General features: G+C 41.0%; 2 protein-coding genes across 2 annotated transcripts in view; both read right to left on the bottom strand.

Annotated features, from left to right (window-relative positions):
• The window catches only part of NADK2 (NAD kinase 2, mitochondrial), a 32,445-nt gene extending 29,954 nt beyond the window's left edge, over positions 1–2,491 (bottom strand). Inside the window, 2 exon segments of the mRNA XM_029961521.1 lie at positions 1,798–1,905; positions 1,907–2,491. Coding sequence (XP_029817381.1) covers positions 1,798–1,905; positions 1,907–2,491 — 693 coding nt within the window.
• Positions 2,492–9,135: 6,644 nt separating this feature from the next.
• RANBP3L (RAN binding protein 3 like) overlaps positions 9,136–17,362 on the bottom strand; it is a 32,191-nt gene continuing 23,964 nt past the window's right edge. The window contains exons 13-15 of the mRNA XM_018077193.1: positions 17,149–17,291; positions 15,590–15,782; positions 9,136–9,512 (exon numbers count right to left, since the gene is read on the bottom strand). Of these exons, the coding sequence (XP_017932682.1) occupies positions 9,469–9,512; positions 15,590–15,782; positions 17,149–17,291 (380 nt within the window). The 3' untranslated portion in view covers positions 9,136–9,468. The remainder of the gene's footprint in view (positions 9,513–15,589; positions 15,783–17,148; positions 17,292–17,362) is intronic.

The raw sequence follows: 17,362 nt of genomic DNA, 5'->3' as shown, positions 1-17,362 counted from the left end.
TCCTGCCCATACAACAAGAGCTTAACTCAGTATTGCTACACACACAGTTAGGCAAGTTAGGCTTTGTCTACCTGGCGACACTGTGATTTATTGCTGCAATTGCTCACAAGGAGGTATTTTCAGGGGAAAGGTTTTTAAAAAAAAAGCACCAGTCTTACAACCAAAATTCTAGAACTCTCCCAAATGTGCAGAATTGTCTTATACATGTAAGTTTCTCCAACTACTACAATCAGCCACTGAGTTCATAGTTACTTTTTTTAAAATGAATCTTCAGAGTGACACAGGTTACCAATCACACAAAACATGCATTCCTGTGAGAAAAGAAACTGCAGCTACCACTACATTTAGTCAAGGGATGTGCAACACTAATGACACTGCTCACTAACTGATTCACTATCCCATTCCTTCCTGTACACAGTGGTTAAGGAAAAGTAACCAAACACCCTTTTGTTTTTCTTGGTTTTAGCTGCACGCTGAGGACAATCTCTATACTAAACAAGAAATGTTTCCTCAACAGAAGCTTAAATGAAAAGAAAAACAGTCTTACAGATGAGCTGTGAGAGTCGTTTTTTTTCCATAACCACCATTTGAAAGGAAGTACAAGGACATCTTAGCAACAGGAACCCACATGGGAATCAACACAGAATGATGTTTCCACATTAAACCTGTTGATATATGAAATATGACTAGAGAGGTACACAAAACATGTAAAAATGTTTGGATGGGAATTCCACAGGAGACGGATGAACAACTGAAGCATGCAGAAAGATGTTAGAACTATCTCACTTTAGATAGTGTACTTTTTATCCCAGTTCTCTATGACGCAAGACTATGCAACCATACCATTTGTCCCTGCACAAAAAGTTAAGCATATGTACAAGTTTAATCAAAACACTACAAATTAACAGAGGTCTAAAATATGTAAGAGACCAAAGACAAGACAGACACAAATTAATGGTCTTATGTGAAATAAAGACAGTAATATGAGCTCATGACCTGGCCTGTTGGCAGCCACAGCAACCCCAGAAGGTACCATTATCTGGCCCACCAGTGGCAGATGAACAATGGAAGGAGACAGACACAGGGTAAATGGAGAACTGAGCTTGGGGGAGACGAAGACAAGCTGCTGGGTGCACATATGAACTCTTAGAGACACCTGCTTTCCTTAGTACAACTTCAGGAATGGACCTTTATACTGAATGTTTCTTAGAGACTAAAGAAAAAGGGTTTTCTAAAAACTTTAACAAGGAGAACATATGCAAAGGTGAGATTTGGCTGTCTGGGAGGAGTTCTTAGGAAAATACATAAGGATGAAGCAAAGATGTGGAGCAAGGAAAGGAGGAAATGTGAATGATTCCTCTTAGCCTCAGAGGAGATTTTTTGCAACACTGTGCTTTCCTCAGTATGCACTTCTCTAATCTTTACATTACACGCTGCAAGGAAAAGCCTGCAGCTTGCTGAGGGCTGCTGGAATCCCTCCGAGGGTAAAACCCAAACACGCTTACTACACAAATCCCTCGACAGGCTGCGAGCGATGAATGAAGGGTGGTCCAGCGGCACGGCTCGCACCGCTCTGTCCATCGGGATCGGGGGCCCGGGGAGGCAGCAGGGGGAGAGGTAGAGTGAGGGAATAGCGAACCGCCCCAGGGAAACCCCGGGAACATTCGAACACAGAGGCCCAGTGACCCCCTGGGCCGCGCATCCCCCTGGTGACCCTCCCGCCCCCCGACCCCGCCGGCGGCCCCCGGCGGCAGCGCCCGCGGAGGCGCGTGACTGCATCCCCCCCGCCGGGCTCACCAGCTGCTTGAGGTCCTCCTCGGAGAGCCGGGCGTAGCGGTACCGCTGCTGCTCGAACTCGTACCGCGTCGTCTTCACCACTACGGCCACCGCGACGGGCCGGAAGCCCGCCGCCCGCCGCCCCCGGCCGCGCCGCTCGCCGCCGCCGCGGCTCGCATGGGCGCGGCTCCCGCCGCCCCCGCCCCGCCCGCCGCGGAGGGGCCTCAGCCCGCCGAGGTGAGCAGGCGTCGGCGGGTGCCGCCGAGCAGCGGCAAGCCCCGGCGGGGGCGGGGGGAGCCGCCGCCCCGCCCGGCCGCCCCGGTGGCAGAGACAGGGCGGAGCGGCGAGTGGGTCGTCGGCCGGCGAGGCGGAGGGGCGGGCGCAGGGGAAAGCCCCGCACGGCGAACATCGCCCGGGCTCGCTGGCGCCGCTCCCGGGCGGGCAGGCGGGGCGGGCCGGCGCTGCCGGCGCGGCTGCGGCCGCTCTGGCGGCGGCGCGCCCGCACACATGCCTGGCCACGCCCACCGCCACGCCACCGCGCGCGGCCACCCCGCCCCCGCCAATCGCGGGCGGCACCGGCCGGGCACCCGCCCCCGCGCGGGGGCGGGGCCGGGGGCGCGCCCCGGCGCGTGCGCCCTTCCCGGCCAACCGGGGCGCAGCGCGCGGCGGGAGAGAGCCCGCGCCCCCGCGCCCCGGGGGAGCGCGGGCTGCGCATGCGCCCCGAGGGCGCGCCGCTCCCCTGCCCGTCCCCGCCGTGGGCGCCGCCCCGCCTGCTGGGGGCCCCTGGCGCGCGGGGACGGGGCGAGAGGCACGTACGCGGCGCGCGGGGCATCCTGAGGGGACGGCGACAGGACTTCCAGTGCTTCCATTGCCTCCAGTACCCCCGGGGGATGGCGACAGTGCCTCCAGTGCCCCTAGTGCCCGCGAGGCACAGCGACAGCCCCCGCGGTGACATTGTTAAAGAGATGTCAAAGAGGAAGACAATTAAGTGGTCTTGGACCGCGTGCGCGGAAACCTCACGTTCTCGTGTTGCTGCTCCGGTTCTCTGTTTTTATGATGGTATTACAGTACGGCAGAAAGGCGAATACGAACCAGTAGTAGGATATCAGCGAAACTTAAGATAGGCTGGGGCAATATACAGGAATTCCGAGATTTAAAAAACAGTGCCCCCCCCCGATCTCCCACACGCAGGACGGCGACAGTGCCACCATTATTTGTGAAACAATGACTGTGGTGTCCCCTGTTTCAGCAGGTGGATTCAGAGGTCCGTGCCAAGCAGTCTGTGGAAATCCCGAAGTGGGATTGCCTGCCTGGGAGGCCAGCCTACTTCCCTGTGAAACTTGCCTGAGGAAAAGGTCTCCGAAAGTTGGAAAAACACAACAGGTGTTTTGTTTTAAAGAACTAAATAGCACATCTGGTGAGGATCTGGCGAGAAACACGTAGTTTGAAACCTCTGACTCTTATCTGTGACTGTTCTGGTGTTTGATCACAGTGTGTGAGGAAGGGCAGGAAGGGGCAGCGTGGTGAGAGACGCAGCTCCCACGGGGGAGGATCTGAGAGCAGCGCCCGCTGTGAGTGCCACGTGAAAAAAAAAAAAAAAAAAAAAAAATTAAATGATTGATCCTGAGTTACTTTTTAATATTGTAAACAGGTGCTCCAGAAATGCTGTGAGGGGTTTGCATCATTATTAATAACTGCCTGCCCAGGCATCGACTGCCACAGGCAGCCAGTACTTCTGCACCAGAGGGAGGCCTCACTTAGGCACGTATTTCTCATTACTCACCTTGTTCGTGATCTTCCCCTGGGGAAGTCACAGCCTCTGGCTGCAGGTAGAGATTGAAGCAGGAGCTCTTGCCTGTCAGTGCAGCACTCCTCTATACACTATCACTATCTATACAGAGATATAGGAAATGAGAGTAGCCAGAGCCAGTCAGCCTTTCCCTGCTCTTGTATAACAATACAAAGGCTCTCTTCAGTCTTTACTGATGGGTAGGAGGATTTTCTGTCTACTGATTAGCTTAGCCTTGAAGGAAACTATCACAAACCAGATTGCCAGGAGAGTAATTAAACATAACTAATTCCTTTGCTAACCAAAAAATGCCTCATTCAGTATAACAATTAACTTTTGGATTGTACAAAGCCGTAAGTAATACAAGATCCTGGAGGCTCAAAGGATATAGGAGGTTTTGAAATTTATTACTCTGATCTGAATGGTATCTATTTTATAACTTCTTTGACCATTGAGCTGCTCCTCTAGGATTCTGTACTTCATGTATTATCTATTTATATTTCATTGTTTTGATCTTTGAAAAACAAATCAGCTTAAACTACTAAGGCAAGTTTGAATATGGAACAGTATTCGATGCTGAGATCGTGCAGTTATCATGTTATGGTCATTTGAATTAATGCCCACAGCAAGCTTATAAGCATAAAATATGATATATGTATTTTAAAATGTGAATTCAAATCAGTAGATGATATCCTAAAGTTCTGGAAACAATGCTGAGGCACAGACATGAAGTGATTCATCCACGGTTCCCAGAAGGAAGTGTCTGACAGACTAGCTGTCAGATTGTCTGATACCCCATTGTCTACATGGAAAAGGGTTTAAACTTTTGTAACATATAAAATAAAGTTTGTGGAACGTTACTTACAGTTTGCATCTTACTTTGTAAATGGATCTACTTAGAAAATAGTCATTAGACACTAACCCCACCCTTACTACAATTCTTGATTTGAATTTTTACCTGATATACAGGAAGACACAAATGTCTGTCAAATGACACTTTGCTTATTTTGACATATATTCAGTTTGTGGCATATGACATGTCTTCAAGCCCCATTTTTAGTGACTTCAGAACAATATATCCAGGGGATTAAGGTACAGATTCATTCATACAAAATTAAATTAATAAATACAGACATTTTAGCCTAGTATCCTTATAGGATACAAGTATGTAGTAGGATTGAATTCCCACTGTAATAACTTCTTAAATCCCTGGCCCACCACAACCAATTTTGGTTTGGGCGCAGGGCACTTAAAAATTCTTCATAGAAACATATGCCTGCAGTTAGAAAAAAATGTTGTAGAGTAATGCCCATTTTAGACAGGAAGGAGTTATATAATACATGAGGTAAATTTCAAGATGCAAATCTGTAGAAAACCAGGCATCCTTAGCTCTACATTTTTCAAGTTATATAGAGGACTTAAAAAAACTCCTGTGTAATACACTTAAAATATTCTGTGTTACAAAGTAACTCGGAAAATTTCTACATAAACACTAAATGATTCCTTAAGTTATTTCACTAGTTTCAAAACTGGCAATGCACAACTGTACTAGCAGTTTTATAAAGTAGCCTTTTTCTACCCAAAAGGATGTACATATTGCTTCTAGTGCACTTGCAGTCTAGGACAATTGTTCATTTCGTTGAACATATTCACTCCTTATTGAAGGCTATGAATAATGCCTTCTTGTGAGAGTTTAATTAATAAGCAGTATAGACTTAACTGATCCAATTATTTACATTTTCTAGACTTTCTTTATCTGACCCTAAGTGCTACTGGTACCTGAAAATGACAGTAGTGCCTTTGTGTTTAAAATGGCAATGCTATCAGCTGCATTCATACAGGAGGAGGTAAACACACCATCACCATAATGTTTCATAAAACCAGTCCTCGGATTTTGAGCCCAGCTGACAACAGCTGTTAATTCTAATAATCCAGAGAAAAAGTCCAGACTGATGCTTAGAGGACATGTCACTCGTGACACGTCAGAGCCTTACAAGGCATGTAGATGAACACATTAGCAGGTGTAGTCTTATTGAATTTCTGATCCCAGATTCTATCTATGTGCAGTTGCATTTTGCTTGCAACATGGATACCTTCATCAGTGATTACATAGTTGAGTTATGTAATTTGGTTCATAAATTCGAAATTACAAAATCAACAAAGAAGCCTCAGAAAAAGCAAAAAACCAAAGTAAATGCAGCTATTATTATTAATCCAAATTACAAAATCTTTTTTACACAAAACCAATGAGAGGAGCAAGTTTTCTTGTCCACGCTTTCATTAGAAGATGTTTTAATTAGCATAGATTTACTTTCCTGCTTTTCTTCCCACTCTTTGCTTATGCAAAACAAACTACTCCATCACTGAATTGAACTAATACAGTTGACTTCAACATTTCAAAAGCAATTTGAATATGCTCAAAGTGCTGCAAATACATTGTTTTGTAAGAATAACTTTAGTGTTTGTAAAAGACATCTCACGAATCTCCACTTTTCAGACAGACAACTGCTATAGAGTGAGCCTTTCTAGATTTTCCTGCCAGCATTCCCCAGTGGTGAGCGCTCTAAAACCCAGCTAGGAAAAAGAGGATGCTCTTTCCCTCCCTGTCCACATTTTACCAGCTGTCACTAGCACTGAAAACGATATCAAATGTGCTAAAGATTTTCCCTGTACTCATTCATTCAGTAGAGACATTGCAAAACTCTTGACTTCATACACTTTGCCAAAACTAGTTCAGAGGTCACTAAAGAGCATGACATATAAACTTGAGGGACAAGATTTATCAAGAGATACAAATGCCTCCAGAACACAAAGTAAGACATTCAGGCTATTCCATCCAAGCAGATTTTGCTAGAAATTCATAATCTTAGTAGCAAATATCTGCATATGTATAGTTATTATTAGGAATTGTTAGCTTTTCCTTCCTTTGAAAATTACTATTGCATGAATACATAATATCATCCAGCTCTGCATACCTTACGTATATAAATTAATCCCTAGGGTCTGTTAGAAATAAATAAATAACATTTATCTAGGGAAAAAAAAATAATGATATCTAGTTTCATATGGATTTGGGTCAAATCCCTACACCCCTCTTCAGGTCACAATAATCCCAGGTCCCATCCATCCATGGTTTATTTCTCCTCCTTCCCAGAATATGCTGCAGCTTGTTCAGAAGCAGGAATGCACCACTCAGCCCCACAAGCATCACAGAAAATACTCTGAAACTTTTTCCTCAAAGAATGCCTTTCTCTGATTTCTGTCACTCAGCAACTCTCAATTTTCATTAAGGAGTTAAATTGTCTTAGAGCTTTCTAGCTCCTGTCCAACTTTTCTGAAACTGAACTATGTGCTCAATGTCGGTCTGACACATGCTTACATCTTGCTTTCTTAGGAAAGCAGGCTAGAGATTCTGCAGCATGGAAGGAACTGTCTGTAGGAAGCTCTAATTGGGCTGTAAATAAGACTACCAGTTACATGGAAATTAAAGCAGTAAGAAAATTGTTTATTTGTCAGGTATAGAAATTGCTCCAGCTGTCACGAAGTGACAAATTTACATTTTTAAAACCAAGTTAATATATTACATAATAGCACACCTTCAGTTTTGAGAAACAATGAATTTTAGTGCAGTGAGACTAAAGAGAATAAATTATTAGGATGTCTAGAGCAAAAATTTGTTCTCTATTAGCACAGTATCCAATCTTTTAAAAATAGTTAAACATCTCTTCCTTCTCATCTTTTAGGAGATGTAGCTTTGTGTTTGAGTGTGTGTGCACATGAGCGTGTGTGTTTGCATGTATGGTTGTGTATATATGGAATGATCTTGGGAAGAGGCAGATCTAAAGAGAGTTTATTTGTAAGTCTTGTTCCTTACCCTGCGGGAGCATATTACAAAGTTTAAGTCCCATGTCTGCAGAAGTTCTATTATGCCTGCCTTGGGCCTCTCCTTCATTTGCCAAGGATTTTACAGCTGTAGTAGAACTTGGATATCATAACATTCACATGCTTAAATCCTGTTTCACAGGCGGCTTTGATTATCAGGACAGACTTTGAAATCAAACTCTGCATTCTGTGCACAGCCAGCTGAACTCCAGGGCAAAGTTATCACTGTGACCTGTTGCTAAATACATAGGACTGCAGTGTTTTACAACTGCATGAGTTTTTATAACACAGAGCTTTGTTCCTGAGGATGAGTTGCAGCAATGAAATATGAAGGTCAGTGATGTAAATATTGTCATGGTGTGGAGTGAGGCTGATAAAAAAGGACACAATGTACAGCTAGTTATGGAAAAAACCGGTTTTGTTATTGGCAGACTGAGCTTCACTATTAGACACAGTGCTCTGTTGTGAAGCACTCCCCTGTTCCTGAAGGCAAAAATCAAGTTCCATTTAAGTTTACTGTCATCCAGATGCTAAATCAATGTCAAACAAGTGCTAATTTTGGCAGGCCATTTAGGATTCGGTGTAATCCAGATGCTAGTTCGGTTTCATCTGGATGCCAATCTTGACAGGGCACTGAGAATTCAGGAAGAAATTAGTATTGTTCCAACTTCATACATTCATATGTTCAGATGAGAAGACTAAATTGTAATTTGACTCTTCAAGTGTGATGAAGCTTTTTAGATGTAGAAATCCTTGCAATTACCTTAATTAAAAGGACTTGAGATACTTTAGAGCATTGTTTTAGCTCTGAGGATGACAAACGATACAAAAGGCATCAGGGAGCTGCAGCAGAGACATTATAGACATATTTTCTTTATCTTTTAACAGAATGAAAACACAGAGCGTAAGTGTTGTCTCTTACTGTGCACAGGCTTATGAATGATCCTGTAAACCTTAATTCACAGATGACATTAGGGGGAACTGTTTTTATCTAATTCCTCATGTGAATGGTTAGGTAGAAGGCAGTAGTTTGTGGAATCACTTTTACAGAGCAACTGTGTATTGAGCACTGTTGGGATAATTGCACACATTAGGATGTGTAACATACTCATCTGTATCAATGAATGATGATGTTTAGGGATAGCTACAGCTAAGGCAGAAGTAATCTCACATAATCTTACTTGTTTAAGGTAATTTTTTTTTTTTGCAGATACTCAGTTGTACTGTGCATGAATTTATTTGTGTATATCAAATTCACAATTGATAGTGCAAGTGCTTGTTTTGTGCAACTAGAAAGGTGTTCATGAGTGCAAGCACATACACTTACATTTTAAAGTTCACATGCCCCCTAGAACTGGCTTGCAGTTCTTCATGGTGAATTCTTCTGGTGCTTATGGCTGTAAAGGCAGATCTTGGTTTTTGCCCTTAGACAAAATTCTACAGCCAATATATAATTCCAGATATCTTCAAAACACACATTGAAAAAAACCTCTTATATGAAGACTGGTTTCTATAGGCCTTGGTCATGCTAAACTGCCACTCCCAGTTTTGCTTGTATGTGCTTACAAATGGGATACTGAATGCTACCATACAATTTTAAATAAATGTTTTCAGTGAAGCCCAATTTAAAGGTTTCCAAATGTATCTTTTAAATAGCAGATGAAAAGTAACAAGCAGTTCACATCCATCAATATGATGAATAAACATTTATTCCCTATAAAATTCCTTACTCTAATAATGCATCTAAATATATTTAATTCTAAAATCAGAAGTATTTATAACTGTTCTTGACTACTGGAAGCCATTCACATCCCAGTGCAAAGCAGGCTGTTTATAATCCCCAATAGTGCATCTCAAGTTCCTTCTTAATATGTTAACTTAAGCTGTGCCTAAAATTAATCCTTACTTAAAAGCCATAAAGTAGAACACATCTGAGTTCCTCCCTCCAGGGGCTGATGAGTCAGCTTAGACATCATGGGAAGATGAATTCCCAACTGAGCTGTTGTAACCTCTGGGAGATGTCATGAGCAGACAACGGGCTGCCTGCGGTTCCATCTAGAATGATCTGAAAAAGAATTAAAAAAAAAAATCTTGCTTATTTGAGCATATTCATGTTTTGAAACAATCCAGCATTTCATAATACCAAAGCAGTAGGTTAAAGTTTGGATATGATCAGTTCCTGGTTTAGGTAAACAGCTAACTAGATAACACAGGATTATTCACAAATATTTGACCATGTGAATAGTGAATGAAACCTGTGACCCTCCACGTCAATAAAGACAAGCACATAAGGACTAAGAAATTTGATGTCTAGGTAGGGCAATGTGCCTGGCATGCAAATCATCTCGCTCTGTACAGGGAACACTGTCTTAAGACTTCATTACAGATGCTCAGAAAACTGTGAGAAATACAATATATCTTAAAATAACTCATTGGTTATGACCAAGTGGTATTGGTGCCTAATCTCTATGATTTATCACCAAACTTGTTTTGCATCTGCAGATAGTAGATAGAGCTGACTAATGCAGACACTTAACATCACTATCCCAGTATCTTTTTTAAAATTGCTGCTGCCATCTGGCCACCCCTAAATATTTACTAAGAGTTTTAAACCTCTTACAGGTGAAATGAAAGCCTATGTTTGTCAGAACATTGCATCTGATTTCCTCCCTTCTCTCTCCTGATATGGCAGTATTTAAAACCAATCACAGAGTTGTCTTTTCTTCTCTGCTTTAGGTGTTACTGATACCTGCTGAAAAGAAAATAGAAACTCCAACATAGAAGTTAATTCTTAACTTTTCCTCAGTTTTAATCACTATCAGGTGTGTGTGTGTGTGTTAGATTTATGATCTGGAAACCTTAGCAATCAATAAGAATTTAAATTAAATTGACAAGAAATGTCAAAGATAGCAGTTTTCCAGGAGTTACTTAAGAACTCTACAAGTATTTTATTCAAAAATAAAAAGAAAGATCTTGTAACATTTTAAATCTTGTTAAACCCCAGCAGATGACCCAGCAGAGTCCTAATGAAGCTGAGATGGGAAGTGCATGTATAGTGGACTAGAAAATGTCTCTTAAAAAACATTTTGCATTTCTGCAAATGCATTTGCATTTCTATGGTACGATACTGTCTGGCTCTCAGACCAAGACACTACTGGTGTTGAGAGACTACTGGCTCTCAACACTAGTCTCCAAAATCCATGCAGTTCTTTGTGGATGCACTTGGGACATGTTCTATGTCTTTGCACAAGTGAGATTTTCTCTCAAGGTCTCTGGCTACATATGGAGGGACATCTTGGGACTTACCTAGTCCTAGATTCCACAGTCTTTGAATTCAGTCTAATAGTTTCTAAGAGAGGATCCCTCAATCAGGATGAATTTAGGATCCCTCAATCAGAATTAAGTTAGGAGAAGATTTAGGATTGGTGAGGTACAGTATAAGGAGTAATGCATAAAACTTTTGTTTGCCTAGTGACACTGTCATCCTTGTGCCTCATGTGTACTTTCCCTATTTCTTTGTTCCCACTCTGGGATACAATCAAATTTGTACATAATCAGAAAATAAAAAGGACAGAAAACATAGGAACCACTCCTACCTATAGCCCCACGCTATTCTACTGCTGTGAGTGACATTTCATACTCCCCTACAAAAGAAATGCCTTATGTCTCTCAAGTAGTAATTTTTCTTTCTAAATACTAATGTAGTTAGACTTTAAGGGCCTTCTGCTAATTTTGATGAACACCACGGACCTGTTTCTAAATGTAAACAAAGTGCATTCCTTTGTAGCAAGGACAGAATCTCCTCATGTTTGTGAAGAGAACATGGAAAAAATGTGTCAGAGTATCAGAAGCAATGAGTAAGAGTTTCAGAGACATCTTAGTCACTTATGGATCTAAGTAGTGACTTCTGATCCCTGCTACTTAGGTGTAGCTTCTGATCTCTGGCAAGCTTAGGTGTTGTGGCCCTAACAGATCCATGTTCTGACAGGATGATTTTCGGAGCCTGAGTTCTTTGTTTTTTTGTGCTGCCAGTGGAAAGAGATGAGCACCCTGTGAGGGTTGTGCAGTGTCTGCATTGCAGAGCTGTCTATCCAGTAACTGTATAAGGAATTTACACATGTTAACAGTGCAACTCAGTGGTCCTACAGACTGAATGTGTAGCTGCCTGAAGTCATGGTGCTTAGAAAACAGGAGTCAGAAGATTTTGTACAGCTCACTGACAGGGGTCTGCCAACGTACAAAGAAGACCCACATTGATGGTTCAGATACAGTAACAAAGCTGGCAGAAGCAGTGACAAGTGTGACATTATGCTCCTCATTGCAGAACACACCCGGGACACAGAGCTGGTAGGTCCTCTTTATCCGCAGGTGTAAGTACCACTGCTTGCCTACGAGGAGAACATGCTCCCTTACTAGGTTATTCCATATGTCTGGCTAAGGGTATTTCTCTATTTTGTTTGTTGAAGTGGATCTTCCAGACAGCAAAGAGTGTCCAAAACCAGGAAAAACTAAAGGGGAGATTTCCTTTCTTGGTCCAGTCATTCACACATTGTCATGTCAGCATTTTTCATAGTTTTATTTATTAAATTAAATAGTGAAAAAAAATTCAAACGTGGAATAAAGAATTCTGCTGATTTCTCCTCAGCTAGATATTATGAAGACTACTGGAGGCAAACATAGTTACACTAACTAGCAAAGAAATTAGTTAACAATGAAAGAAATAGAACAAGAAGAGATTTACTTGACTTTGGTCAGCCTAGAAGTTTACTGTCTAGTCTAAATTCATTTCCACACCTCACTTTGTAGTCAGAGGGAAAAGACAAATACTTTCCAGAGTTATTGATCCCATCCACTCTCAAAATCTATTTAAAGATTAATTGTTCTTTTTCTCTCCACTTAGATTTACAGAGCAATTTGTTTGCAAAAATATTCAAGCTGCAACTGAATGTATAAAAATATCAGGCACGGCAACTTATTCTTTATGGACTTCATGAAATTAGTATCTCTACTTGAAAGTAAAGCAATTCAACTAAGAATTTAAAAAATACTGGAATAAATATCTATACTGAATTTGTTAAATCATAGAAATATCTCTACTATCTTACATATTGCCCTAACATTAACATGTTGTAGATGTTAAAGAATTCTGTGTAAAAAAATCTTACAGCAAAGTCTTGCAAACATACAAAATCACTTCAACGTCTACAGTGCTTCACTTATTATGTACATCATATTTGCTTTCTTCTTCACTCTCAAGCGCTAATTATTATAAAGATAATATAATTATCTAATTTTTCATGTCTTTTATAGTGTCTTGAAATACACAGCATCATCTAGGGTACTCTATGAGTTCAGTTTAATAAAAAAGAAATTGCTATATTAAGAAAACTATCATTGGGGATTTTGAGACAAAGATAGAATGGAATGAAATAAAATGCTGACATTCTTTCTAAATTCTTGTATTTGTAAGAAATATGCAAAGAAACAGTCACTGAGGACTTATGCTTCTTACGACTTATATACTGTTAAGGAGAAGTAATCTCTGAAACTGAGTTATATCAATAAAAAAATTACTTATTCGTAACACCCTTCAATGAAAATCAAAGCATGAAAACTAAAGATTTAAGGAAGTGCTCTTAAATATACAGGATCTGATCTCTTGCACATAAATGGACATTTCTATGCTGATATTTAAAACTGACCTCATCCTGTCCAAAACCCATGAGGCTTATTTTCCTTTTTATGTTTCTTTTGGAAATCAGGGACAGGCATATGTAAGATGTGAGTGTCTGAAGGTAAAGTGTCTTGGGTACTAGTAACTGAAATGTATGCAAAATTAAAACCTTGTGGCTCTGAAAATAATAGAAGAGATTAAGATAAGCAGGAAATGCTAGAAGCCATTAAAAAAAGCACTTGAAAGGGATTGCTAGAACTTCTGTCAGTAACAGAACATAAATGAAAGACAGATGCTTAAACTAAAAGGTCAAGATAAACAGTACCCCACACATTTCAGAACCTGTTTGCTGGCTGTGATCTGAATATTCCTATCAGAAGTCTCTGCAAATCAAAATAAATATTTAACTTGTAAATCTGTGTTCCTACACTGCTTTGACATTCCCTTTCCCCTCTTTTTTTTTTCCCCTAAAAGAACAAAGAGTTCTTATCATCAATAATCCTGGAAAGGAATCAAGCTCACTCCAGAGTTTCCAAGTTACCAGAAACTCTTTGTAAAAAGGCGGTACAGGCTATTTAGAAATTACAGAGGGAATGCTTGATTATCTGGGAGCAATCTAAGGAGTTCTCTGAGCCAACAATTTTCCCATTTCCTAAACAGAGAAAAGGTATTTTTGAGAGAATGGTGTGTGTAAGAGCATCATGCTTTGTTTAGAGCACTGAATGCTACTGAAATGTAGTTAGACAACAATCAATAATGGGAATAAGCACTGTAAACTGCAGTCTATTTGACGAAATAGATTGCAGAAAGGGACCCAGGGGTCCTGATCGATGGCAAGTTGAATATGAGTGAGCAGTGCCCTGGCAGCCAGGAGGGCCAACCATGTCCGGGGGGGGAATCAGGCAAAGCATCACCAGCTGGGCGAGGGAGGGGATTGTCCTGCTCCTGCATCTGGGGACGCCTCATCTGGAATATTGTGTGCAGTTTGGGGCACCACAATATAAAAAACATAAAAATATTAGAGAGTGTATCAGGAGGAGGCCAACCAAGGTGAAGAATGGTCTTGAGGAAAAGCCTTATGAGAAGCAGCTGAGGCCACTTGGTCTGTTCAGCCTGGAGAAGAGGATGCTGAGGGGAGACCTCATTACAGTTACGACTTCCTGGTGAGGGGAAGAGGAGGGGCAGGCACTGATCTCTTCTCTCTGGTGACCAGTGACAGGACCTGAGGGAATGGTGTGAAGTTGTGTCAGGGGAGGTTTAGGTTGGATATCAGGAAAAGGTTCTCCCCCCAGAGGGTGTCTGGGCACTGGAACAGGATCCCCAGGGCAGTGGTCACAGCACCAAGCGTGACAGAGTTCAAGAAGCGTTTGGACAATGCTCACATGCACATGGTGGGACTCTTTGGTTGTTCTATGCAGGGACAGCAGTTGGACTCAATAATATTTAGGGGGTCCCTTCCAACTCAGGACATTCCATGATTCTATGATAAAGGAAAAAAAATTAATTTCCTTGTGGAAAACAGTACTTATAGCCATTACTGTCCATGACCTGATTGTTGTTGAATAGCTGTTGAAAGGAAGGTTTTAAATATAAGGACAATATGTTACCTAGGTGCAGAGGGAAACTAAGCTGTGACCTACAGATGAAACATGCCTGATGTAGCCCATCTGTTAGAAGATAAAACATAATTGGCAACTTCCTGTATCCACTGTAGCAATTTGACACAAGCAAGTGAATTTGCTCCAGAAACGTGACCTGTCTTTTGCTAAAATAGAAGAGCTTTTAAGTCTAACAGCTGTTTCTGCCTTGCTTTCTGCAAGTGTGACCCCAGCTCTGTTGTGAGCTGTATTAACAGAAGGATTAAGTCATTAATATCTTATATCTTATCTTTTATATCTTGTTTTATTGTCATTTTTCCTTTTGAGGAACCTACATTTTTGTCATGTTGAAGAAAGTCAGCAAAACTAGTGTGTAAATCCTGCAAATTTCCTAGGGAGGTGGTTGTTTCAGCTGATCAAGAATCAGTGTTTTAAATGAAGTTAATCACTGCATAATAAATACCTTAAGAAACATATTGTGCTTCAGGTTATTAGTAACAATCTAAGCACTGATGTGAATGGACTCACCCTTCACTTACTCAAGGCAAAACTGATACTCAATATCTCTAGTCATTTCTACTGAAATATACTGAAGAAACATTTTGGTAAAATTTGATAATATTAAATTTCTTGAACTTCAGCCTTTTGTTAAAAGAGTATTCCACTGCTATAAATATGTGGATACTTGAGCTGTCATTTTAATAACAGTAAGTCAAAATACCAAAAGGAATTATCCCATTCTAACTGAAAAAGGGTTATCTGTAACAGATGAAAGTTATAGTCAGCATGAAAAACAAAAGGCCTGATTTTCATTCTTTTAAGGAAATACCCTGAAAGGATTACAGCATCTCCAGGAAAACTTCTGCTTACCAGATCCACTGCTGCTCACTGGATTTATTTTTTCATCATCTTCATCATCACTATCACAATTTAATGGCTGAAAAGCTATTTCTGACTCTGCATCTGCTTGATTAGCATCTGGCTCTTGCTCAGCAAAGCTTCTCAATGCCACAAGGCGATGATGTATTGCTGCATACAGGTCTTCAGTATCTTTTGAGCCTGCCTGCAGAATATAAAACGCATACAGTCCAAACTAACTGAGAAAAATCTCTATTTTCCACAGAAGATCTGACTGAGAAGTTTAAAAAAATAATGAAAGAGTTGTATTTTGTCCTTTTTAATCAAACCATCCATTTCAGATTCACACTAATAATTAATATCCAAATATAAATTTCAATACAGATAATGTCAAGTTTCTGTAAGTAGTCTGAGTTTTATAATATGTAGCTGTTGATTATTTTCTCTACAGTTACAAGAAAAATAAGTTTAAAAATTATTTTCCCTGAAAAATGGCTCAGTTTGCATGGAGTACTTGGTATTCCAAATGATTCCTGAGTATGATTCTAGAAGTAAGAAAGCACTGAAATGTTAATATATGCAGTCACTAGATGGATACTACAGGGGTGGATACCAGCCACTTCAGTGAATGGAGAAGCAGCTTACTGCAACCCCAGCCACCCCAGCTGTCATACATCTTCATCATGTCTATTTTTACTGCCCAGAAGTGCCAGGACAGAATTTGTGGAACATCTCTATAGACTAGAAAAACTGCAGCACCTCTGGAAATCAGGCCATTTACATGCAGACGAGCAGTCCAGCATAGCTGTATTTAAGTCAGTCCTTGTCTGGAAGTGACAGACTTACAGTGCTTTCCATTTACAGTGCATGGTGCTTTGCTTGTGTATGACATGTGACGCTTCCTGGAAATGATGATTTATTTTTCTTGCCTGGGAGGCTGAATCCTTCCTAGAAAGGTCTACTAGGGAAACTGTAAACATCCTCAAAATCTTGTGGATGTTCTCACTTTCCAATCTAGGACATATATGCTATTTATTTGTAAATAAGTCCACCACATTTCCATCCCCAACTTAGCCCTTGCTGAACAAAACCAGGGTTCCCAAGACTATTGTCTTACATAAGGTGACTTGCAAACTCTGTGTTCTTCTCAGTTAAGAAATGGAGGTCCTACACCAGATGGATTATTGCAAGCACTGTGCTGAGAACCATGGCAGAAAACTGTTGCCTTTTACCAGAGTAACTTAGAAACAAGTAACTGCTTGTGTAGAAATTCTTACAGTATTGCTTTCGTATAAAAGAGTAATTGATGCATATTACTGGAATGACATCCATTACATCAGTTGCTATGTGAGCTAGAGTCTGGACATGTCTGTCCTCAGGCCATGTCCCATCAGCACACATAGTTTTTCGAAATACCAAAGGAGAGCACTTCTAACACATTCCGTAATAAAAGCCATGTAATAGCTAACCTAAGCACAGCATGAAGGCCATTTGTTAAAACCAACCTTCAGCAAGTCTTCAGAATCCTAGATGAACAGTGGATTTGGGTGGAGTTTTTATGTCCTACTTACCTGAGTTAGAAACACTTGAACAGAGTGGTCCTCTTGGTCTGTTGCAGTGAAGCACAGGCTTTTTCTGTTTGCTCTTTTTATAACCATTTGTTCCCAGAGTCGGGTGTTGAGAATCAGTCTCAAGCTGCCTTGATTTCGCATAACTGAAATAAGAAGGTTTATATGATAAGATATTGGAACCATCTTAATTTTTACTGCAGCACTTTTTTCTAAC

This window comes from Manacus vitellinus, unplaced genomic scaffold, assembly GCF_001715985.3.
Source record: "Manacus vitellinus isolate BGI_N305 unplaced genomic scaffold, ASM171598v3 scaffold_36_pilon, whole genome shotgun sequence".
NCBI lineage: Eukaryota > Metazoa > Chordata > Aves > Passeriformes > Pipridae > Manacus > Manacus vitellinus.
Note: the sequence above shows the minus strand (reverse complement) of the source record. Positions and strands in the feature narration are given on the sequence as shown.